The sequence below is a fragment of the Chiloscyllium punctatum genome, chromosome 20 (assembly GCF_047496795.1).
Source record: "Chiloscyllium punctatum isolate Juve2018m chromosome 20, sChiPun1.3, whole genome shotgun sequence".
NCBI classification, from domain to species: Eukaryota; Metazoa; Chordata; class Chondrichthyes; order Orectolobiformes; family Hemiscylliidae; genus Chiloscyllium; species Chiloscyllium punctatum.
Genome location: NC_092758.1, coordinates 35330745 through 35353795, shown reverse-complemented (window position 1 = coordinate 35353795; position 23051 = coordinate 35330745). Strand labels below are relative to the sequence as shown.

Genomic DNA, 23051 nt, shown 5'->3' with positions numbered 1-23051 from the left:
GCCAGGTTGGCAGTGAAACACCGCCAGAATAGTTCTTTCTTCTCAGACTCTTTTGAGTCCAGCCAAACAGTCACCCACAATAGTTTTTTTTTTGCCTCTGCTGATTCAAGAGCAAGAGGAACTGTTGGAGGACACGGAGAGTTTCCATTGGCTGTTAAACCATTGCCCTGTCTATATTTTTGGATGGATAGAAAAGATCCCATGACTTTTTTCTTTAAGAGCTTCTTGCATCTTGACCAACTTCAATTAAAAGGTTAACTAGAGCTTAAATCCATGCTGTAGATGTTTACATGCTATGTTTAGCTACAGTAAATACAAAAATAATACATTGCTGTGAAGGGCTGAGATGCCAGTGTGTGACAAATCCAAGTGATTTCTTAATTAAATAAAATAAACTTACATTCAACAGATTGATTCGGCATGCAGAAATTTAATAAAGCATTACATTGACCCACTTTTATTGATATTTGAATTCAAGTAAGATCAGGACAAAATGTTATCATTAACTAGTACTTCACGTGCAAGTTATAAGTTTGACAATTCAACAAAGGAAGCCATGAAATTAAAGATAATATTCATTTATTTGTTTTCTTGACATTTTTATATCCCAGCATACAAAAGACAACGTTTTTACATTTCAACAGCATGAGTACATTTTGTTCACGTACAGTGAGTTGGATTTAGTAAAAGTTTAACACATCAACAGAAATTTATCTCCAATACCGTATTACACAGTTTCTAAAAATTCACGTGGTGGACTTTACAGATTCTGTAGAATGTCCAAAAACATTTTCAAATTAACTTGTAATTTAAACATCATAGAGAGAATAAAATAAATCAATTAACCAATAATAATTTTCAAAACTAACCGCAGACATAGCATACATTTTACAGGTCCCCTACAAAACCTTGTATCGCCCACGGTTGGTTGGCTGGTATGAATTTTGCTGTAACAAAAGGTGATAAATAATTTAGTTTTTTTTAATAATTCAATGTTTAGTTACAGAAATAATACATTCTGCGAACTATTACTTTTCTAAGCAACCTACAGCAAGAGGTATGCACCATTCCCAATTATCTAACCTTTCCTGTTAGGCCAGTTTTTACTGCTTTCCAACTTGGTACCCACTTCAAGACTCTTAAAAAGATAGTTCTTGAAGGAAAAATAAAAGGAATTTCCTCAGTTATCACTGTTTTGGGTTGCATTGGGTTCAGCTAATACAACATCCAGCACAACTTTTAAAAGTTGGAAACAAGCCAGAGCTCATATCATAAGGAACCACAAATTCCAAAGTGGGAGCAAGGGGTAGTCTTGAAATTTGACAACTGGCCATTCAATTATTTGTTTTTTTTTCCTAAACCAAGATAAAAAAAAAGCTCAGAGGCATAACATTGGAACGTATATGCAGTTCTCCTAAAGCCAAGATGTAAAAGGCCTCAAAGTTGTACAAATCTTTGCATGAGGAGAAAGTGAGGACTGCAGATGCTGGCGATCAGAGCTGAAAAATGTGTTGCTGGAAAAGCGCAGCAGGTCTGGCAGCATCCAAGGAACAGGAGAATCGACGTTTCGGGCATAAGCCTTCCTGAAGAAGGGCTTATGCCTGAAACGTCGATTCTCCTGCTCCTTGGATGCTGTCTGACCTGCAAATCTTTGCACTAACAACTATTTCCATTATTTGGGTATTAATCTTTATAGCTTTCATTGACCACAAGAAGATTAAAAGGACCAACTATCAGCTGGGCAAACAAAACTGAACAGTACACTTAGAGGCCTAGAGAAGAAATAAAACCCAAGCATTATTTTTGCTACCAGTTAATTCCCACTTCTCCCATAAGACAACAGAGCAGCATGGAACTTATTTTTGTGAAGTGCAGAACAAGTATTTCCATTAAAAAAGAAAATTACTAGTACTTTAGAAAGTGCCATTATTAAATTAGAGTTTAGAAAACAATTAAAATTAAAGATAGCAGGTAAAGGAAGATGCTAAACAAAAATGAGACAAGGTTAAGAGCAGGATAAGGCAAATCAAAAAGTATGAAAAGTCCAATACACATCAAAAGTATGTTCCGAATATTGTATAAACAGAAGTGTTCAAAGTAAGGTGAGATACTGGGGATGGAGAGGATTGTCAATTTGTAGATGAATGAAAAGAAACAATTAATCTTTGCTGATGGAAATAGGAGTCCAAAAATGGTTAAGAGCAAAATGAATAATTTTATAACAGGTTTTATTACAAAAAATCTGGAACCAAAATTAATGCAGTAATGATAGGACTGCATAAAACTTTAACATAAATGCAGTATGTAAATTAGTACTATGCACAGATTCAGTAGATGTTGGTATTAGGTAAAGGAAACACAAAGAAAGATATGGAATTTTTTTTAACCATTAAAAGAAAACATAAGATATGATAAGTTTTGGCACAAATGTTTAATTGTATGAGAGGATAAGACAGGGTGAACCATCAGTAACAGCTGAGCTGTGAAGGACAAGAAGCCAATGGCTACAATATTAAATACCGAAGAATTAGAGAGGAGGGGAGGAAAACCATCTGTTAACAGAATTGTGAGGCTAGCCGAATCATTTTCGGGATTAGTGGTTGATATGGCAAAGTAGGCTGACACTTAAGACTGAGCTTGATTGCTGGATGAAGGAAATACGTTGAAAGGATGAGAAGGGATGGATAAATATGACATATTTGCCTGTAGGAAGGATAAAGACCAAAATGGACTGCTTGGTTAAAACAGGCTGTTTCCATGTTGTGAATTTTGCGGTCCATTTGTTCACAATGGCAAAACCTTTCCCCTCTCAATGATTTTAATCAAAAAAGTGAAACATATTAGTTCAGTCAATGTGTATTGTTAAATAAAAATGATAAGTTCAGAAACAAACTATTTTACTCATTCAAAAGATTAGTAGACTGCAAGAGATTCTTGTCAATATTCTGGGGAATGAATGGGTTTCAAAGAATATTTTCATTAAGCTGCTTACCAGTCTAATGAGTTCTTCTTTAATAAGTCTTGTAATCTCAGCTTTAGCTTTCTGAACAGCTAGTTCACTGGCACCTGTTTAAAAGGTAGGAAAGTATGTTACAAATAACTGAAGCATATTAATACCCTAGTTTATATAATTTGACAGCACAGACATCAAAACTTAAAATACATTGTATGCTTTAGCTGAGCATCAAAAAGGCAGTCATGGATGTTATGTGCAAATTCCATGTACTAAATAAGAAAACAATTGTTGCTGTTTTCAAGTCTGAGACAGAACCAAAGTTCTTGTAAGTCACACTCCAAATAAGTTAATCAATACCTACTTTCTATAGCAAGATAGATTTTCCGCTCGCCTTCTTTGGGCTCTTTCCCTGGAGGAAAGTAAGTGCCTCTAATAGTGATAGCAGCTTCTGAATATTCACTAATCCTTTGAAGAGCTTCCTTGGAGGTTACCTTCCACCTGGCAGTCTATAAAACATTAGTTGCAAAAAATAAAGGCACGAATATATTTAAACATTTACTGCATGTTTACATTGCTTACATGATGCAAAAGTTCTTGGTTTCTGAATTTACTATACTTGGTCTTCAATAATTGAATTTGAGGAGCAAATGGTTGTACTGAGGGAAATGAGAGAAATTTGGAACAATTAAGTTTTTACTGGGGGGAAAAAAAAGTTTGAAGGTGTAATGAGGGAGATTCCTGAACAGTTTACTAGTTCTAGGTGAGTCATACCAATTGAAGAACCAGAGACACAGCATTGAATATCTAAGAAACAGTTACTGATAAATACACATGGTCAAAGCTGGTCATGTTGGTGCTTGAATAAAGGGGTCACAGGAAATGCATTGTCAGGATTATTGTGTATATTGTCAGGCCGCTTTACATGAAAGTTTGAAGTGGAATTTCTTTTACAGGCTGACTGTCACCTAAAATTAATCACAGTAAAGTAATATGTTTTATATTTTTAATCAATGATGTGAAGATGCAGGGAACAACTATAGATATAATTGACACTATTAAAGCAACAAACCTCAAGTTGATAACCCATTTCATTTTCAAATTTAAAATCTATTAAAAGGTACATTCTCACCTGTGGGAAATCATTGATCTCAAGCTCTTCCTCATATCTCTTGAACGATTCAGTTTGTGCATTTTCTGGCTTCTCATCATCTTGCTTCTCTGCTGGCACATAATTAAGTTTGGCATTGATCTTCTCTGCTTTCTGCTCTGCAATTGTTTTAGCAGATACAGTTGGGGCTTGGAGAGTGCGGCCTCTCATAATAGCATTTGTCGCCTGCTGCATTACATCCTGAATTTAAAGGGAAAAAATTAATGTAATGAGCAGCTGACATCAAAAATGATCCACAATATTATTAGGAACACAGCAAGTTACATGAAGAATGACAGAATATATCAAGACTTGGGTGATATGGCATTATAAATTCAAATCCCCACATTGTAAGTTCTCAGCCTCAACTCTGCTCTGTGAGGAAATGTTAAGTAAAGACATACCCTTATCCCAGGAAATCAGAAGGGGAAAACTGAAAAGAGTTACAGAGGGTCAGGACTCGTCTTCAACAATGCTTAACACTGCTTAGGATCAACTCAAAGTCTTTAATGGGGATCTTGTTTTTCAGTCTTTTATGCTCTTAGCCATTGATAGCAATTAAGTTGAGATGCAGAGAAGTACCTCAACAACAGAATTCTGTTGCAATGTCTCATGATTGACCTTGGGAGGGAAGGACTGAAGGAATAGAAGAACACACACATGCACAATTTAAATAATATGGTGCCAATATATCATAGAGTCATGGAGATGTACAGTGGATTACTTTCCTGAGCTTCTCTATGAACTATCTAATGGACGAACAGACGAGTTAGCATCAGGCCCCTCCAATGCTGCTCGAGAAGCCCATGCATAGTGAGAACAAAGGATTTTTTTTGCCTTTCCCAAAGAAAACATCTGGATTCTAGCCAAGTATCTTCCTCAGTTCTAAAATAGTGTAGAAATTTTTGACAAGGTAAATCATTCCATTCATGACAGTACAGCGTATTGACACAAACTATTATTTATGTTATATAATCCACTACAGCATTAGTCAGAAATTCACTTGTATGTAATCTTGGTGTGGAGCTTGCTAATTACATTGCAACATTGGGTAAGTATATTTCAGAGTTGGCAATTTGACAGTTCAAAAAGTCTTAAACTAGGAATTGTAATACACAATTACAGTTGCCTCCTGAAATTCTTAAATGGACCTTAAGACCATAGAACATAGAACATAGAAGAATACAGCGCAGTACAGGCCCTTCGGCCCTCGATGTTGCGCCGATCAAAGCCCACCTAACCTACACTAACCCACTATCCTCCATATACCTATCCAATGCCCGCTTATATACCCATAAAGAGGGAGAGTCCACCACTGCTACTGGCAGGGCATTCCATGAACTTACGACTCGCTGAGTGAAGAACCTACCCCTAACATCAGTCCTATATCTACCCCCCCTTAATTTAAAGCTATGCCCCCTTGTAATAGCTGACTCCATAAGTGGAAAAAGGTTCTCACTGTCAACCCTATCGAACCCCCTAATCATCTTGTACACCTCTATCAAGTCACCCCTAAACCTTCTTTTCTCCAATGAAAACAACCCCAAGTGCCTCAGCCTTTCCTCATAGGATCTTCCTACCATACCAGGCAACATCCTGGTAAACTTCCTCTGCACCCGTTCCAGTGCCTCCACATCCTTCCTATAGTATGGCGACCAAAACTGCACACAATATTCCAGATGCGGCCGCACCAGAGTCTTATACAACTGCAGCATGACCTCAGGACTCCGGAACTCAATTCCTCTACCAATAAAAGCCAGTACGCCATATGCCTTCTTCACTGCACTATTTACCTGGGTGGCAACTTTCAGAGATCTGTGTACATGGACACCAAGATCCCTCTGCTCTTCCACACTACCAAGTATCCGACCATTAGCCCAGTACCCCATCTTTTTGTTACTCTTACCAAAGTGAATCACCTCACACTTAGCTACATTGAACTCCATTTGCCAACTTTCTGCCCAGCTCTGCAGCTTCTCTATATCCCGCTGTAACCTGCCACATCCTTCCTCACTGTCTACAACTCCTCAGACTTTCGTATCATCCGCAAACTTGCTCACCCAACCTTCTAACCCTTCCTCCAGGTCATTTATAAAAATGACAAACAGCAATGGTCCCAAAACAGATCCTTGCGGAACACCGCTAGTGACGGCACTCCAAGATGAACCTTTGCCATCAACTACTACCCTCTGTCTTCTTCCAGCCAGCCAATTCCTAATCCAAACCTCCAACTCACCCTCAATGCCATACCACTGATCAGAAAAGCAGCAAGTAGGCCATTGAACCCATTCAGTGAGATCACGGCTAATCTGATAATTCTTAAATTTACTTTCCTGCCCTTTCCTCATAATCCTCAATTTTCTCATCAATTAAAAACGTGTATATCTCAGCTTTGAATATATATAAAAACCAAGCTTCTACAGCCCACTGTGTTAAAAACAATTCTGATTTCCTACCTTCAGTGAAGATACTTCAACTGTGGTCTGACGAGTGCCTTGTATAATTTTAGCAAGACCTTTGCATTTTTATACTCCACTCCCTTTGCAATAAAAGCCAACATTCCATTTGCCTTCCATGTTACCTGAACTTGGATGACACTAACTTTTTGTGATTTAAAAGTCCCAAATCCCTTTGTGTTGTAGTTTTCTTTAGTCTTTCTCCATTCAAATAACATCCTGATCCTCTATTCTTCCTGATAAAGTTCATAACTTCACATTTTCCCACATTATAATTCTTCTGCCAAGTTTTTGCTTGCTCAATTAACCTGTCCATATCCTTTTGCAGACTGAGTCATCCTCACCACTTGTCTTCCCACCTACTTTCTTGTCATGTGCAAACTTGTCTATAGGACATTTGTTTTCCTCATCCAAGTCATTAAAACATTTTGTAAATAGTTGTGGCTCCCAGCACAGATTCCTATGGCACTCCACTAGTTAAGGTTTCTATCCTGAAACCGTACAGCTCCCTCAACCCAACTCTGTCTTCTATTGGTCAAGCCTCTGTGTTAATATATTACCTCCAACAGCATGGGCTCATATCTCATTAAAGTAATTTAAAGTGTGGTACCTTATTAAAAGCCTTCTGTAAATGCAAACATATTAGAAATATTGCTGTTCCCTTTACCTATCATGCTTGTTACTTGCTCAAAGAATTCAAACAATTTTTTAGGCATGATGTCACTTCTGTGAAACCACGCTAACACTGCTTCATCATATTATGTATTTCTTAATGCTCTATTATTACATCCTTTTATTATCCTATTACTAACTAACATTATCCTGAGGACATGCATTCCACTGATTAGTCTACACTTACCTGATTTTTGTCTCTGCCCCTTTTTATTTCTCATTAAGATTAAGGACAGACACTAACAATTTTCTGTCTGCTATATCAACCCCACCATAGCACTGTCTCAATGCAATGCAAATTTTAAGGACCTTGATTGTACCTTGATAGCACTCCCCACAAATCATAAAATCATGGATTCTAACCCTACCCAAGGACTTGAGTATATAATTGCAAGTTGATTCTTCAGTGTATTACAAAGTATCAGCTGCATTGTCAGTAGTGATTTATTTCAGACGGGCGCAAAAGATTCCAATGACACTATTCAAAGCAGTGCCCTGACCAATATATATCCATCAAAATTACAGAAGTAGAGTATTTGGACATTAATTTGTCTGCTGTGAAACCTTGACTTCGATAAACAGGTTTATGCTTTATCCTTGTGTTATATCAGTGATCATTACATTACTGACAACATCTCAAAAGAACTTTGTTTGATTGCACTTTGGGTACAGTAGCATTGTGGTTGTGTTACCAGACTCGTAATCCAGAAACCTATAGTAACAATCCAGAGACAGGAGTTCAAATCTTACAACAGCCACTAGGGAATACAAATTCTGTTAGTTGCGTTAATCCGGAACAAAAGGCAAGTAGAGGGTAACGGTGACTATTAACTACCAGATTGTTATTAAACATCTCATCCAATTTTCTCATATCTTTCATGAGATAGAAGAAGTCCTCCTTACTCAGACCAAGTGCATATGCAATGTATTCATTCCAACCACTGTCAAACTGAGGTAATCAAAACCTCTGCTACCAAGGTCTTAATTTACATTAAAGTTTATTTCCGTCATAATCCTACATTAACTGATCTACACTGGTTCCCAGTCAAAAAAAATGTCTCTATTTTAAAAGTATTAGCCTTGTTCTCAAATTTCACTTCGGGCTACTTGGCTGACTTCATCAAACCGCTGTCCTCAATTCCGACGCTCAGTGGTGCAGTTTTTCCAGTTTTCTGTCTCCTTTTCTTCCCAATAAAGTCATGAAAAGATTTAATCCAAGGTACAATTCTACGTGCTTGTCTTAAAACAGAAATATGGAAGTCATTTGAGAATATGTTGCATAATCCACATTATCTTAGGCGCAGAAATTAGCAATTCACCTTTGGATTCTAATAAGTTATGGCAAGCTCATAGACAGCTTTGATTCGAAACATACACCGGAAACAAAGAACTGCATTTGGCATCCAAAATAGCAGATGGGAAAAGGCTTCAATGAGAAGACTGAAAGAGGGGAGAATGTGTGAATGTCTTAACGGTTGCTTTAGGATAGCAAACTGCACACATATAGCTGTAAATGATCACCTAAGCGAGCTGCATGCAGAGCATTTTGAAACATTTGTTGTTTTAAGATCAGATTATTGTATTGAGCCTGACATACTTTAAAAATCTGGCGATAAATATTCAATACTTGCTTATTAATTTTAACTTGGCTAATTATATCATTAACGACTTATTGAAAAAAAATGTCAGTGGTGATTTACATGTTCCTTTTTCTTAAATAAAAGGATGGTGGTTGATTCTCTGTCTCAAGTTTGGGATTATGTTCGGCTTGGACTGGTTGAACCAAAGGGTCTGTTTCCGTGCTGTATGACTCTATGACAAGCCTTTCAACAGAAACTTCACTGGTGATCAAATGTTTACTGCCTACAGTTCCTTATGCAAATGTAGCAGCATTCATGCAAGAAATGAATAGAAAATAGCAGAACTGTATGTCCAGGAAGCAGTCATTCCCATAAATAGTGTCAACTAACATTGCTGCATCATAATACAAAACAGAATATTCAAACATTCAGCACAGCACTGAACAAATATGCTTGTGCCGATTTTCATCTTCATTCCCAAGTGGCAATCTAGAAGCCTGAATCCCATGAACTTTATACAAGCTGTCATACTTCTATCTATCAAAATCCAAGATTTAAAATCGACTGGGTTTTGTAAAATGTGAAGAATCCACCTACCAGATTACTGCTCAGAACAGTGACAATAAAAATCCACCCTAATCAATCCCATTAAGATAACATTATACTACTCACAGAGATTTTACTCAGTGACAATTTTCATTTATTACTATCCTGTTACACTTAACTTCCACTGGAATATGGCTTAATTAGCAACCTCTGGTATCTCACCAAATTGTCCAGTCTTCTCATTTCAATTGACAATCTAATCAATTTCACATGCATTACAACAGAGTTCAATGATGTCTTTAGTATCCTTTTTACTCAGGATCTCTGAATGATGATCATAAGCATGAAGCAAGGCTGACGATGGATTGCCCAGTCACATAACTGAATTAGTAATCTGGAGGTTGAGGTTCATGCTCAGGGGATTGGAGTTCAAATCCCTCCACACCAGCTGGAGGAACTTAAATTGAACAGCTAGTCTCAGTAATGGTAGCCATGACAACTTTTCCTGATTGTTGTTCAAAACCCACAAATTAGGAATTCAACCTGGAATCTTGCGATTCAAGTGGTTCAGCTGTGTGATCTAGTGCTGAGTAGCCTTGTTCTTTAGTAATAAGTAGTTGCAGCTGCTGCTAAGTACCTTTACAAAACAGTGTATGAAGTTCTGCCAGGAATCACATATGCTATCTTATTAAACATTCTGACCTCTGGTTCACAGCTAGGAACTAAATGAAATTAAAACAAACTACAGCGGAAATTCTTTTACACAACACATCTTATCCATTATGAGTTTTACTCACATTCTAATTCCAGTAACTCTGACATTCCAGACATATTAAGTTAGCTGCTAATCCACATAAAATAGCTTGGTCTATGAAGAACAATTAAAGGTGATTTTACAATTATTCTTTTGCATACTTTGGTTTCTGACCAAGTTCCAAACTTCAAATTTATTGCAAATGCAATGAAATTTTATAAAGTGTCAGCTAATATTTTGTACATCTGAACTCAGAGTACCATAAATATACTGGATTAGTGGTGCTGGAAGAGCACAGCAGTTTAGGCAGCATCCAACGAGCAGCGAAATCGACGTTTCGGGCAAAAGCCCTTCATCAGGAATAAAGGCAGTGAGCCTGAAGCGTGGAGAGATAAGCTAGAGGAGGGTGGGGGTGGGGAGAAAGTAGCATAGAGTAGAATGGGTGAGTGGGGGAGGAGATGAAGGTGATAGGTCAAGGAGGAGAGGGTAGTGTGGATAGGTGGAAAAGGAGACAGGCAGGTCGGACAAGTCCGGGCAAGTCAAGGAGACAGTGCTGAGCTGGAAGTTTGAAACTAGGATGAGGTGGGGGAAGGGGAAATGAAGAAGCTGTTGAAGTCCACATTGATGGCCTGGGGTTGAAGTGTTCCGAGGCGGAAGATGAGGCGTTCTTCCTCCAGGTGTCTGGTGGTGAGGGAGCGGCGGTGAAGGAGGCCTTTGAATCCTCCCTCTTCCTCCAGACCAAAGGCGTAGCCATGGGCACATGTATGGGCCCCAGCAATGCCTGACTCTTTGTTGGCTATGTAGAACAGTTGATCTTCCGTAATTACACCGGCACCACTCCCCACCTCTTCCTCCACTACATTGATGACTGCATTGGCGCCACCTCGTGCTCCCGCGAGGAGGTTGAGCAATTCATCAACTTTACCAACACATTCCACCCTGACCTTAAATTTACCTGGACCATCTCTGACACCTCGCTCCCCTTCCTGGACCTCTCCATCTCCATTAGTGACGACCGACTTGACACTGACGTTTTTTACAAACCCACCGACTCCCACAGCTACCTGGATTACGCCTCTTCCGATCTCTTGCAAAAATGCCATCCCGTATTCCCAATTTCTCCGCCTTCACCGTATCTACTCCCAGGAGGACCAGTTCCACCATAGAACACACCAGATGGCCTCCATCTTTAGAGACCGCAATTTCCCTTCCCACGTGGTTAAAGATGCCCTCCAACGCATTTCGTCTACATACCGCACCTCCGCCCTCAGACCCCACCCCTCCAACCGTAACAAAGACAGAACGCCCCTGGTGCTCACCTTCCACCCTACCAATCTTCGCATAAACCAAATCATCCGCCGACATTTCCGCCACCTCCAAACAGACCCCACCACCAGGGATATATTTCCCTCCCCACCCCTTTCTGCTTTCCGCAAAGACCATTCTCTCCGTGACTACCTGGTCAGGTCCACACCCCTCTACGACCCACCCTCCAATCCTGGCACTTTTCCCTGCCACTGCAGGAACTGTAAAACCTGCACCCACACCTCCTCCCTCACCTCTATCCAAGGCCCTAAAGGACCCTTCCACATCCATCAAGGTTTTACTTGCACATCCACTAATATCATTTATTGTATCCGTTGCTCGCAATGTGGTCTCCTCTACATTGGGGAGACTGGGCGCCTCCGAGCAGAGCGCTTTAGGGAACATCTCCAAGACACCCGCACCAATCAACCAAACCGCCCCGTGGCCCAACATTTCAACTCCCCCTCCCATTCTGCCGACAACATGGAGGTCCTGGGCTCCTTCACCGCCGCTCCCTCACCACCTGACGCCTGGAGGAAGAACGCCTCATCTTCCGCCTCGGAACACTTCAACCCCAGGGCATCAATGTGGACTTCAACAGCTTCCTCATTTCCCCACCCCCCACCTCATCCTAGTTTCAAACTTCCAGCTCAGCACTGTCTCCTTGTCTTGTCCAGACTTGTCCGACCTGCCTATCTCCTTTTCCACCTATCCACTCCACCCTCTCCTCCTTGACCTTCATCCCCTCCCCCACTCACCCATTGTACTCTATGCTACTCTCTCCCCACCCCCACCCTCCTCTCGCTTAACTCTCCACGCTTCAGGCTCACTGCCTTTATTCCTGATGAAGGACTTTTGCCCGAAACGTCGATTTCGCTGCTTGTTGGATGCTGCCTGAGCTGCTGTGCTCTTCCAGCACCACTAATCCAGTATTTGCTTTCCAGCATCTGCAGTTATTGTTTTTACCATAAATATACATCTAGGGTGTACTACGACAATCAGTGATGCTATTTCTGGAGACGGCAGTGCAAAATTTGCCTTCAAGAATATGTAACCCCCTCAAATATACAGAACTAGCTTCAAAACTAGCTGCTAATCTGTTCATGTACTTTTTTTGTTAACAGTGCCAAGATAGTTATTTTTTACTACAATAAGAAATCACATTTAAAGGTTTAAAAAAAAACGGAATCTTATGAAAAACATGCTCTTACTTGCACTGTAATGCTTCCAGGAAAAGCAATTTATTCAAGACGCATTTGATCAAATAACCAGAGTTTACATTTCAAGTCCAATAAGACTTCTTCAGGAAATTGAGAAGTGACCTTATAGAGGTTTATACAATCATGAGGGGCATATATAAGATGTAGAGCAACGGTCTCTTCCTTAGGGTGGAGGAGCTCAAAGCCAAAGGGCATATTTTTTAAAGGTAAGAGGAGAAAGAATTGAAAAGGACAAGAGGAGCAACGTCTTTTTTTTTCTACAGATTGTGGAATGAACTTCCAGATGAAGTGGTGGATGCAGGTTCAGTTGTAACATTTAAAAGATAATTGGATAAATACATGAATAGGAAATGTTTGGAGGGATATAAGCAAAACAGAGGCAAGTGGGACTAGTTTAGTTTGGGAACATGGTTAGCATGGTCTAGTTGGATCAAAGGTCTGTTTCCAAGCTGTAAGATTTTACAAGAGTTATACTGGGCTTGAAACATGAACTGTTTTGCTTGCCACAGATGCCACTAGACCTGCTGAGTTTCTCCAGCACTTTGTTTTTATTTCAGATCTCCAGCGTCTGTAATACTTTGCTTTTGATCAAGTAATTAATTTGCCACATTACAAAAATGTAGCGACAAACACCCTGCATCACAGATCAAGTGGATACAGGAAACTGGTCAGAATTTCAAATAAATATCTAAAGAAGGTTCATACATCCTATTACTTACCAGTGCACAACCCCAGGGCAATAGAGGCTAGAGAAAACAAAGTTAACCACCTTCAGTTACTGGCAAATCAAATACTTTAATAACCAACTGTGTCATACAAGATGACAAACGTATTTACTTTCAATAAATAAACTGAACCCTCAAAAAAACAATACGGGTGTTAATTCCTGTTCCTTTGTAGGACTGGATACATTCAGATTGGTCATTTGAAGGCAGAACACCTACTGAACAGAATCCACTGTGTTAGATTGATGCATGGCAAGAATTATGCAATATGACTCTGACATACATTCTCTGGAAACAATCCCATGAATACATTTCTTCATTTCAATTGGCAAACCTGGTCAAAACCACTCCTGCTCTTATGCAGCTTTTCTTTCACATTTCCCAGCCAACCCGTTTTAGATAAAATTACCATATGCAAAATAAATCCAGTCACAAAGTTACGTTGAATCATAGCTTTAACCAGTTAACATTCCACTGATTCACATTAGACATCTATTACCTGAGCTTCTGCACCAAGATTTTTCTGGGCATTAATTTTCAAAGCCAACCTCTTAGCAATCTCCAGTTTCTCTGCATTACCAGCAGATGGCACTTGAACATTTGTGGCTCCTGGCATTGCCATGTCCTTTACACGTTTCTTGGAATTAAACATGCTCTCAATCTGTTCATCAATCTGAAGAAAATTACATCATAAAATCATGAAATTAAATCATTTAAACATATTAGCAATGATTGAATTCAAATATGCTAACAAGGTGCACATGGCAGCCTTTGTCCCAATTACTGAATTCTTATACTTCGCTCCTATGCTGTCTGCAATACTTACATCAACGGCAGTGTCCTCATCATCAGAATCTTGTAGACCCAGAGCAGCTTTCTGTAGTTTCTTTCTTTCATTTGCTAGAACTTGTTCAGTCTCATCAAACTTAAAACCTTTCCCTGAAAAGCCACTAGACTTCTTAATAGTTTTTCCTTCCTGAGGAACACAAAAAATGAATTAAAATTAACGGGGCTCCTGCTTATTGCATAATTCTGATATAGGTTAATTTCAAACAATACTTCTATGCAGCAAAATATTAAAATTCAAAACTTACATTTACATAACAAAGGGTGAAGTAATCTTTAAAACCAATCATGCACTTACTGACAACACCAACTTACTGCCTTTTGTTGCTCTTTGAAGTCATCCCACAACTTTTCCAGCTCAAGTGGAACAGCATTTCCTGATAATTCTAAGGCTTTAATTATATCACCTGCGTAACGGACTTGATCTTCAGTAATGAATGTATAAGCATAACCCTACAAAAAAGACAGCTAATGAGAAATAATTAAACTGCATTTAATCAAATCTACTATAGAGTAATCCATCAATGATCCCAGATCATTTTTTGTGCATTACTCACTTTGTTACCTGCCCTTCCAGTACGTCCTACTCGATGTACATAATCTTCATAGTGATTGGGACAACTGTAATTGATAACAAGAATCAGCTGTTTCACATCCAGCCCACGAGCTGCTACTGATGTTGCCACAAGCAATCGACACACTCCAGTCTTGAAATCGTTGATTATACTATCACGGTCATATTGATCAATACCTGCAACAAAATTGAAGTTTTCTGCTGTCATTTTAATGAGAACAACTTAGAATATGGTTGCAAGTTTTAAGATCCTGAAACCCTAAAAAAAACATCAATTCTTCACCTTCACAAACTAACATAGAATAAATGATGAACGGCAGTACCATGGGTAGCATCGAGGATCAGAGGGACACTTGTTGGCCCCTTAAGGTATCAGGATAGGTGGATAAAGTGGTTAAGGTTGCATATTTTATACTTACCTTTATTAGCTGAGGCACAGAGTTTAAAACAGGGAGGTTATGTTGGAACTGTTTAAAATGTTGGTTAAGCCAAAGCAAGAGTATTGCATGCAATTATGGAATTCACATTAAAGGAGGGAATGTGATAAGCAATGGAGAGGGTGCAGAGGAGACTTACCAGGATGTTGCCTCGGCTGAAGAGTTTCAATAATGAACAGAGATTAGATAGATTGGAATTGTTTTCCTGAGAGCAGACTAAATTGAGATGGGACATGATTGAGATGTATACAATTATGTGGGCGTAGATAGGTTGGACAGGAACGGACTATTCCCCTTGACAGATGGATCGATGACCAGGGGCATAGATTTAAGGTAATGGGCAGAAGGTTTAGAGGATTTGCGAGGAAAAGGTTTTTCATGTAGAGGGTAGTGGGAATCTGGAAGTCATTGTTTGTAAGAGTGGTAGAGGCAGAAAGCCTCATTATATTTTAGTATTTAGACGTGCACTTGCAATGCAAAGGTACACAAGACTATAGGCCAATTGCTGGAAAATGGGATGAGAATAGGTGGCTGTTTTTGATTGGCGCGGCTGCAATGGCTGAAGAGCGTTTTTCAGTACTGTAGATATGTGTTAAAAAAAAGAGTTGTTGAAAAGCAAAGAATGGGTGAATTCTCATTATATCACATTATTACAGGCAGCATTGTTTACACGTACAGTACTTTACAGAAAATTCTTTACCTATTAGGTGCAACAGAACAAGCCACACATTAATTCTATATCAGCCGAGTTCCCTTCATCTGTGCACTAAATTCACATTACTCAAAGCAAAAGCTACCTTTTTTTAAAAACATTGATGAACTAAATTAAACAGCACACTTCTGAATTATGTTCAATCAATGCGTCAGTCATGTTATGATCCAGGTCGTGGCATTGAGACAGAGGCTCAGTATGACCAAATTAAATGCAGTGCAAGCTTGAAGGGACGAATGACGAATGGCCTAATCCTGCTCTTAGTTTCTATGTTAATCAATCTCAAATAAAAAATTTCTGTAATTGCTGTATTTACTAAAAGTTCATCTCTACTGTCTTGAGTTATCTAAACAAAGTGTCAATAATGAGCAATTTGCCAATTTTCAACTCTCGTGACCAAACTATGAAAGTTTCCTGGGAAATGCACAGCATTTATTATAGTCTTTCCAAAATTATTTACCACATTAACATTGCTTAATCTTTAAAATGTTCTCTCCCCTCCCCCCCACCTCATCCTTTCCAGACTAGATAACAAGTTAGAACCATGGGACATGGAAATTAACATTTTCCCTCTCCACTTATGCTGCCCCACTTGCTGAGATTTTCCATCACTTTATTTTGAATGAAAGATTGAAGAATCGAATATCAATGTGGACTGAAGTCATAAACCTGAAATCACAAATCGAATCCCACCTTGGAAATATAACATTAAATTCAATAAATCTAAGATGGATTCTAGTGATGAGAGAAACTGTTCTGACACAGTGTCCCCTGGTTCCCTATGAAAGTTTCTACTTAGGAATGAAGTCAGGTCAGGAGTAAATTAAAGCATTGCTTCAGTGATTCTGTCAGCAAATTTATTTTCACAAACTTGTTTAGTTGGAGCTTTTCAGCATGTGTCTAATAAACAGACGGTTATAAAGTTTAATATTTACATTTGAGTTTCAGAGAGCAAAGAAGACCTGAACAAAAAAAGGCCTGCACTTTCACAGGCCTGGTGTCATTTCTATATATTCGAAAGAACTTTGTTTTATTGGAACCAGACTGTGTTAAATGACATAAAACAACTTACTCATGCCTCTTACTGAACTTTGCATCCCAAATGCAGCATGCACCACAATAACAATTTCAAGTAGGTTGTGTTTAATGTTTGAATAGGTAAAATAGTAGGTAACTATTTATTTGGCACTTTTACCTATGTTTTGTTGAATTGCTTTCAGCATCTCAAAATACACAGTAAAAAAACACAAATAAGTTAAGATTGAAGATTGAGAAGTGATTTTTGAAAGGCAAAAATTGAAAGATACATGGATAATATAAACAAAGAACAACTAGTCTAAAATACGCAGTAAAGGAAAGCAAAACAATGGAAAAGGTGATTTATGGAAGAAGAAAGGAAGTGTAAAATTAAATTTTTAAGTATCAAAATGAGATGCCGTATCAAACAGATCAGAAGTCTAGTTGCACGTATGTGCTACAATTTCTGTCTACCAAACCTCAGACTTATTTTTGGATCGAGCGTAATGTGGTACCTTGTATTTCAAAGGAGGATATACAAAGAACAACAAATACAAAATCAAGGGCCTTAATTATCATGAAAGAAAGAACCAATATACTAGCTAAGTACTCCATGTCTGAACTTTTCCAGGGTGGAAGCATACATCAATATTTTACAGCAAGTGTGCAGAAATCTAAACATTCAACTTCAAGATAGAAAGAAACAAGGGAGGATTGAGCAAGGTCATGAAGTGCCATGCATGCTAAATTCATGCTCTTATCTATTTCTGTTCAGCTGTGAGGTCTGTTAATTGCCTGAATCATGCTCAGTTACTTCATCTCAGCTAAGGAAACATATGATAATTTCTATTCCAGATCATTACCCAGTGACCTGGAATGAACTTAAAGGCTCAGTGATGATGTCCTTCACATTCAAATTGCCTTCAAATACATACTGAGAAGTAATCACCTTTGGTGAGGTACAAGACGGATGGCAATGGATTAGCCACCCTTTCTGCATCCTGTATGATTTTCTTTCTCAGTAACTCCCATGGTAGTCAAGACAACATTTCAGTCCCATTATCTTAGTCACTATCTGAAGAATGGTCACTTAAATGAGACTCAAAGCTATCTAAAGGTCTGCAATGAGCCACATCCTTCAGTGTTACCTCCTTTACAAAGAGAACATAACTGAATATACTCTCCATTGTACCTCCATGTAATGACATGCAGGGATAGGCTGCCCTCATCAGATCCTTTAATAGACCATCAGCATGTTCTTGCTTGTCCACAAACACTATGACAGAGCCATTTTCTTGGTAGTGGCCTAAAAGTTCCAGCAACTTCAAAAACTTGTTCTCCTCCTCTATAACGATCTGTGAGATAAAAACAAAAATAATGCGGAACACCAGATTATTAGAGGATGTGCTTTGAATAGTCCTAAATCCCAGCAATCATGCAACAGTGTTAAACATCGCTCCTAATGCTCCTATTAGTTCTGTTCTGTTTCAAGACCTTTCCTCAACACCGCCAGACTTTAGACCATACTCCAGATTCTGAGTTCTGCACAACTACCTCCTTGTATTCTCTTCAGTGCTGACAAACCCTTAAACTATGTGCCTAGTGCTTCATGACTCAAAAACCTTCTTCAATCTTCCCAACACTTGCAGATTTTAGGAGCTGTTTCAATGCATCACTTCTGAAATGTTCCTTGACTATCAGGATGCATTCCCCAGTTTTTTTCAAAAAATTACTACTTAATCTAGTTTTGACAGATACTGAATTCCTATCCTAAATCCCACGGCTCACCCAAATAAGTCATGAAAACAGAATTTATGAACATTTTTGGCGACTGTGGATTGGAATGGTGGTGGTGATGGTGGAGAGATGGCAAAGTAAGGCAGCAAGTTTATGTTCCTACTAATATTACATGACAGAACATCCTTGTTCATATTAAACCTCCAAATTGTCCACAAGTAATGGCGTGGATGGCCTTCAGGCATAATAATACTTCTGTGAATGAAGCACATTTCCTGCACACATCATGTTACTTTCCATGACACAACATTCAAATTATGTTTTATAATGTCAAGGAATTATGCAAATTTCTACAAGTGAAAACATTCCACTACTAAATGGAGCCATATCATCTTATGTGGTTCACCCACCAATTTACTTTTACACTATACTTTCAGATGTTTACTGGTATTTATCAAGATTCCAGATTTTTCAACAATAAAATGGGTAAGACAAGACTCCTTTGCTGACTTGTGGGCATCCTTATACACCTGGTCCATTTACTGCCATCTGATTTCAGCTCAACCACCTTTATTTTTCTCAGTAGTGATAGGAAACCCATCTACCAACATAAATATCGACTCCTTCCATCACAGAGGCACAGTGATGCATTGTGCGTTATTTATAAGATAACAAAGCAGCAACTCACAAGCCTCCTTCAATGGCATATTCCAAACCCATAAAGAAAAGGACAGCAGACACATGGTAAAACTACTAGATGCAAATCCACTTCCAAACTACACAACAATCTAGCTTTGAACTGCATTTGCTGTTCCTTTACAGACAGCAGATCAAAATCCTGGAATACTGTCTGACAGCACTGTGGTGAACCTGTACCACCTTCTCAAGGACAGTTAGATGGGAACTAAATACTGGCTTTGTCAGCAATATTCATAGCCCATTACATTTTTTGTTTGAAAAAAAGAAATCCAACTCATTCCCACCATCAGAAAGCTATGTTAACACTTCCTTTCCATTGTTGTCAATAGTGGTCAAACCTCAGTAAATATACCTATTAGCACATCAGCCAAAATTCTTCAACCCAGTCTATTATTTGATTTTCTGCAATGCACAATTCTCAGTATCTATTCAGCTCATCAAGTTTTGTTTTCGCTTTGTTGGAAGTAGCTGAGCTTTACTGGAGATGCACTACTGCAATAGTGGCAGTTTATAATCATACTTATTACATGTAAAATCCCTCAGAAAAAGAGAAAGGCTTTATTTTGGTCAAAGAGAAACATTTAAACTAATACTAGATGCAACATGCACAAATAGCACCAACTATTAAAAAAAGGACAGCGTTATTTTACTCTGCAAAATTGTCAACTATGGAACTAAATTGATTGATCTTGAGTGAAGTCCTCCAATACCTACCACATGTTGCTCAACATCAGAGCAAACAACACTCCTACTGCCCACTTGCACTTCAATAGGCTTTGTTAATATTCGCCGTGCTAGGGCCTCCATAGCTCTGGGAAATGTAGCAGAAAACATAACGGTTTGTCGGTCTGGTCGAATGTTTTCTACTATTCGCATTACCTATTGATATACAAAAAAAGTTCATCTTTACAGTTCTTTTTTATTTTTAGAACACATAACAGAGGTAACTTGTAGTTCAGACACAAGATTGTACACAAATCGTAAGAGCAGAAGTATCAAGAGAAATTGGTTTATTGGTTTCATTAGTAATACTGGTGAGCTTCAGATGCTGTTCTCCAATCAAGAGATGTTTGAGGTGGGGCATCTGGATGAGGATGGAGTGTCTCTGATAGACTTGGGGAGGAGGAAAATTAAGGCGGCAATTTCTGCAGCTTCTGACTCCAGTCTCCAATAATCTCCAGATATTTGTGGTTTAACAAGATATACATAGAGAGAATACTTTCAGCTATGATAGAAACCCAAAATAATCAGCTATAAATAAAAATTAGTTACTAATATAATGAATAAGAAATGCAGGTGATTTTATTGTTAATTCAGGAAATGGTCAGAATGTGGAATTTTCCAAATCAGGGAATACTTGAGGCAAGTAGCAAAGATGAATTTAAGATGAAACCAGATAAGCATACAAATGTGAAAGTTAATAAAATGTCACACCAATGTGTTTAGATTGAATATATTTGGAGGGGGCTATACAGGGCTAAAATGGAGCCACAGGCCACCTGACCTGAATCACCCGATTCCTGATGAAGGGCTCCTGTCCGAAATGTCGATTTTCCTGCTCCTCGGATGCTGCCTGTGCATTTCCAGCACCACTCTAATCTTGCAACTGACCTGAATGTCTTGTTTCTCCACCTGTTTATTTTATTCATTCGCGGGTTATGGGCAAGACCAGCAGTTACTGACAATTGCTAAATACCCTCAAAAGATGCTGGTGAACTGTTTTCTGAAATCACTACAATCCTTGGGATTACAACAATGCTATTTGGGGGAAAGTTCTAGGATTTTAACCCAGCTATGGTGAACGATGATACATTTCTCAGTTGAGCTCGTGAGAAGGGAGGAGGGGTACTTAACAGATGGTTGCCTTGTCATATGCCATCAGCCCTGCTTCTGTGAAAAGCTATAAATGTGAATTCCAACTGGACAAAAATATACTGAAAAAATGCATGTATCAGAAGTAAGAGTATTTTGGTTCATGCACAAGATTTCCTAGACAATGAGTTGCTCATCCCATTAATTGTTGTGTGTGGAAGAAACAAGCAGGTACACATGCTTTCCAACAGCCAAGTGATAGGCATATATTAAAAGGAAACATATTGTTACTCAGTCACACACACATTTAGGCATAATGCAATATCTGTGGAGCCAATGTGATTATGAGAGCAAAGAAAATTTGGCTGCCTCATCGATGCAAAGATTTTACCAGTCTTGTTTAATTTGGAAATTACAACTCAGGAACTTTAGTATTGAAATAAACTCAATAATGCCAAAACATTCAAATGTATGCATCTATCACTAAAGTGTGGGATGGAGAGTGCTCTATAGAGCAATAATTAAAATGCAATATAAAATGTTACTGTTAGATAATGTACTGTATGAATGAATGATTGGTCGATGATCGGGGCACAATGTAACTATGAATTGCTGCATTCATACAAATAGAATGACAGTGGAAATACTAGTTTTGAAGCACAATAATTAGATAAATCTATCTCTTGAAAGTGTCATATAAATTCAAACTACTCTGTATTCTATAGAAACACTGTCCAAATCACTCAGTCAAAAGAAAAAATGAACTGAGTTTTTAAGTAAGCCAATCAATCTTTTAGCTTGCATAAAAAGAATTGTTTCAATGCACTGTTATCATTTTTAGTGAATTTCATTTGTCATGCACACCTGGCCAAATAAATAATCACTCAACAATCAGAATGATCAAACAATACTTCCAGAGACACTTTTTCTTCAAACTGCTTACCTGGGGCTCAAAACCCATATCAAACATTCTATCTGCTTCATCAAGTACAACGTAGGTAACTCTGCGAAAATTTGTCACACGACCTAGGAATAGCAAGAATATAATTTTAAAGAGTGCTCTGGTCAAACATTTAGCAATCCTTAAATATCTCCAACTTAATTTATATACTAAAACTAAATAAAAACCGTTCCCAAATTAAGAGGCAATACAGTCCATATCTTCTGGACATTTTTAAGTACAGATTATCCACTGGGTGCTGTATGAAAACAGCTGCCCATATTTTGTAACTTTTCTCTTGCATACCATCAGGGTAAGCAGAACCTGCAGAATTCAAACAAAACATCCCTCTCCAAACAAACACCCATCATACAATTTTAGACTGTGATGAAGCATGGAGCCACATCAGCCATTATCTGACAAGTCTCAGCATTCACCTAGAAAAAGAACATATTAGAGATTACGCCGCATGTGTGGAAGACAGGGACTTTACTATGTGCCTTAACAGCATTCGTGTATTTATACTAAGCAATAGCATTTTTTTTCTCTAGAGGCTTAACCATTGAAGTAGTGAGGAGCTGCTGTATGCTCAACTTTACTGTTTAAGCATCTGAATAATAGAAAATTAAAACTCAATAAACAGAGTGGGGATAATGTTCCAACAGTAGAGCTTATATTCTGCAAAGAATATGACACATTCACAAGGAGTCACAATTTTAGTAACAGGATACTGCACAACTTTATCATTGACCTACCTCTTATGGGTTAAGTCTTGCATGCCCAAATCAAATTTCTTGAGGAAACTTTCTCCATATGGGTCAAATAATGTTGACAGTTTAGTAAAGTGATAGTCAATATCATACAGTATTTGTCTAATATTAAGCTGTATACTTTCTCATGCAATCATGTCTGATAT

At 38.4% G+C, this 23051-nt stretch overlaps 1 protein-coding gene across 4 annotated transcripts in view; it reads right to left on the bottom strand.

Moving 5' to 3' along the window:
- Positions 1-562: 562 nt before the first annotated feature.
- Positions 563-23051, bottom strand: part of ddx46 (DEAD (Asp-Glu-Ala-Asp) box polypeptide 46) — a 70958-nt gene continuing 48469 nt past the window's right edge. For 2 of the 4 annotated variants that reach the window (XM_072590667.1, XM_072590670.1), the window contains 12 exons: positions 22139-22221; positions 20098-20262; positions 18140-18302; positions 14765-14958; positions 14523-14660; positions 14188-14337; positions 13861-14034; positions 13356-13382; positions 4086-4304; positions 3318-3462; positions 2993-3066; positions 563-947 (listed from right to left, as the gene is read on the bottom strand). In XM_072590667.1, the coding sequence (XP_072446768.1) occupies positions 900-947; positions 2993-3066; positions 3318-3462; positions 4086-4304; positions 13356-13382; positions 13861-14034; positions 14188-14337; positions 14523-14660; positions 14765-14958; positions 18140-18302; positions 20098-20262; positions 22139-22221 (1580 nt within the window). In that variant the 3' untranslated portion in view covers positions 563-899. Of the gene's footprint in view, positions 948-2992; positions 3067-3317; positions 3463-4085; positions 4305-13355; positions 13383-13851; positions 14035-14187; positions 14338-14522; positions 14661-14764; positions 14959-18139; positions 18303-20097; positions 20263-22138; positions 22222-23051 lie in introns of all 4 variants that reach the window. The other 2 variants (XM_072590668.1, XM_072590669.1) reach the window with 2 other exon arrangements.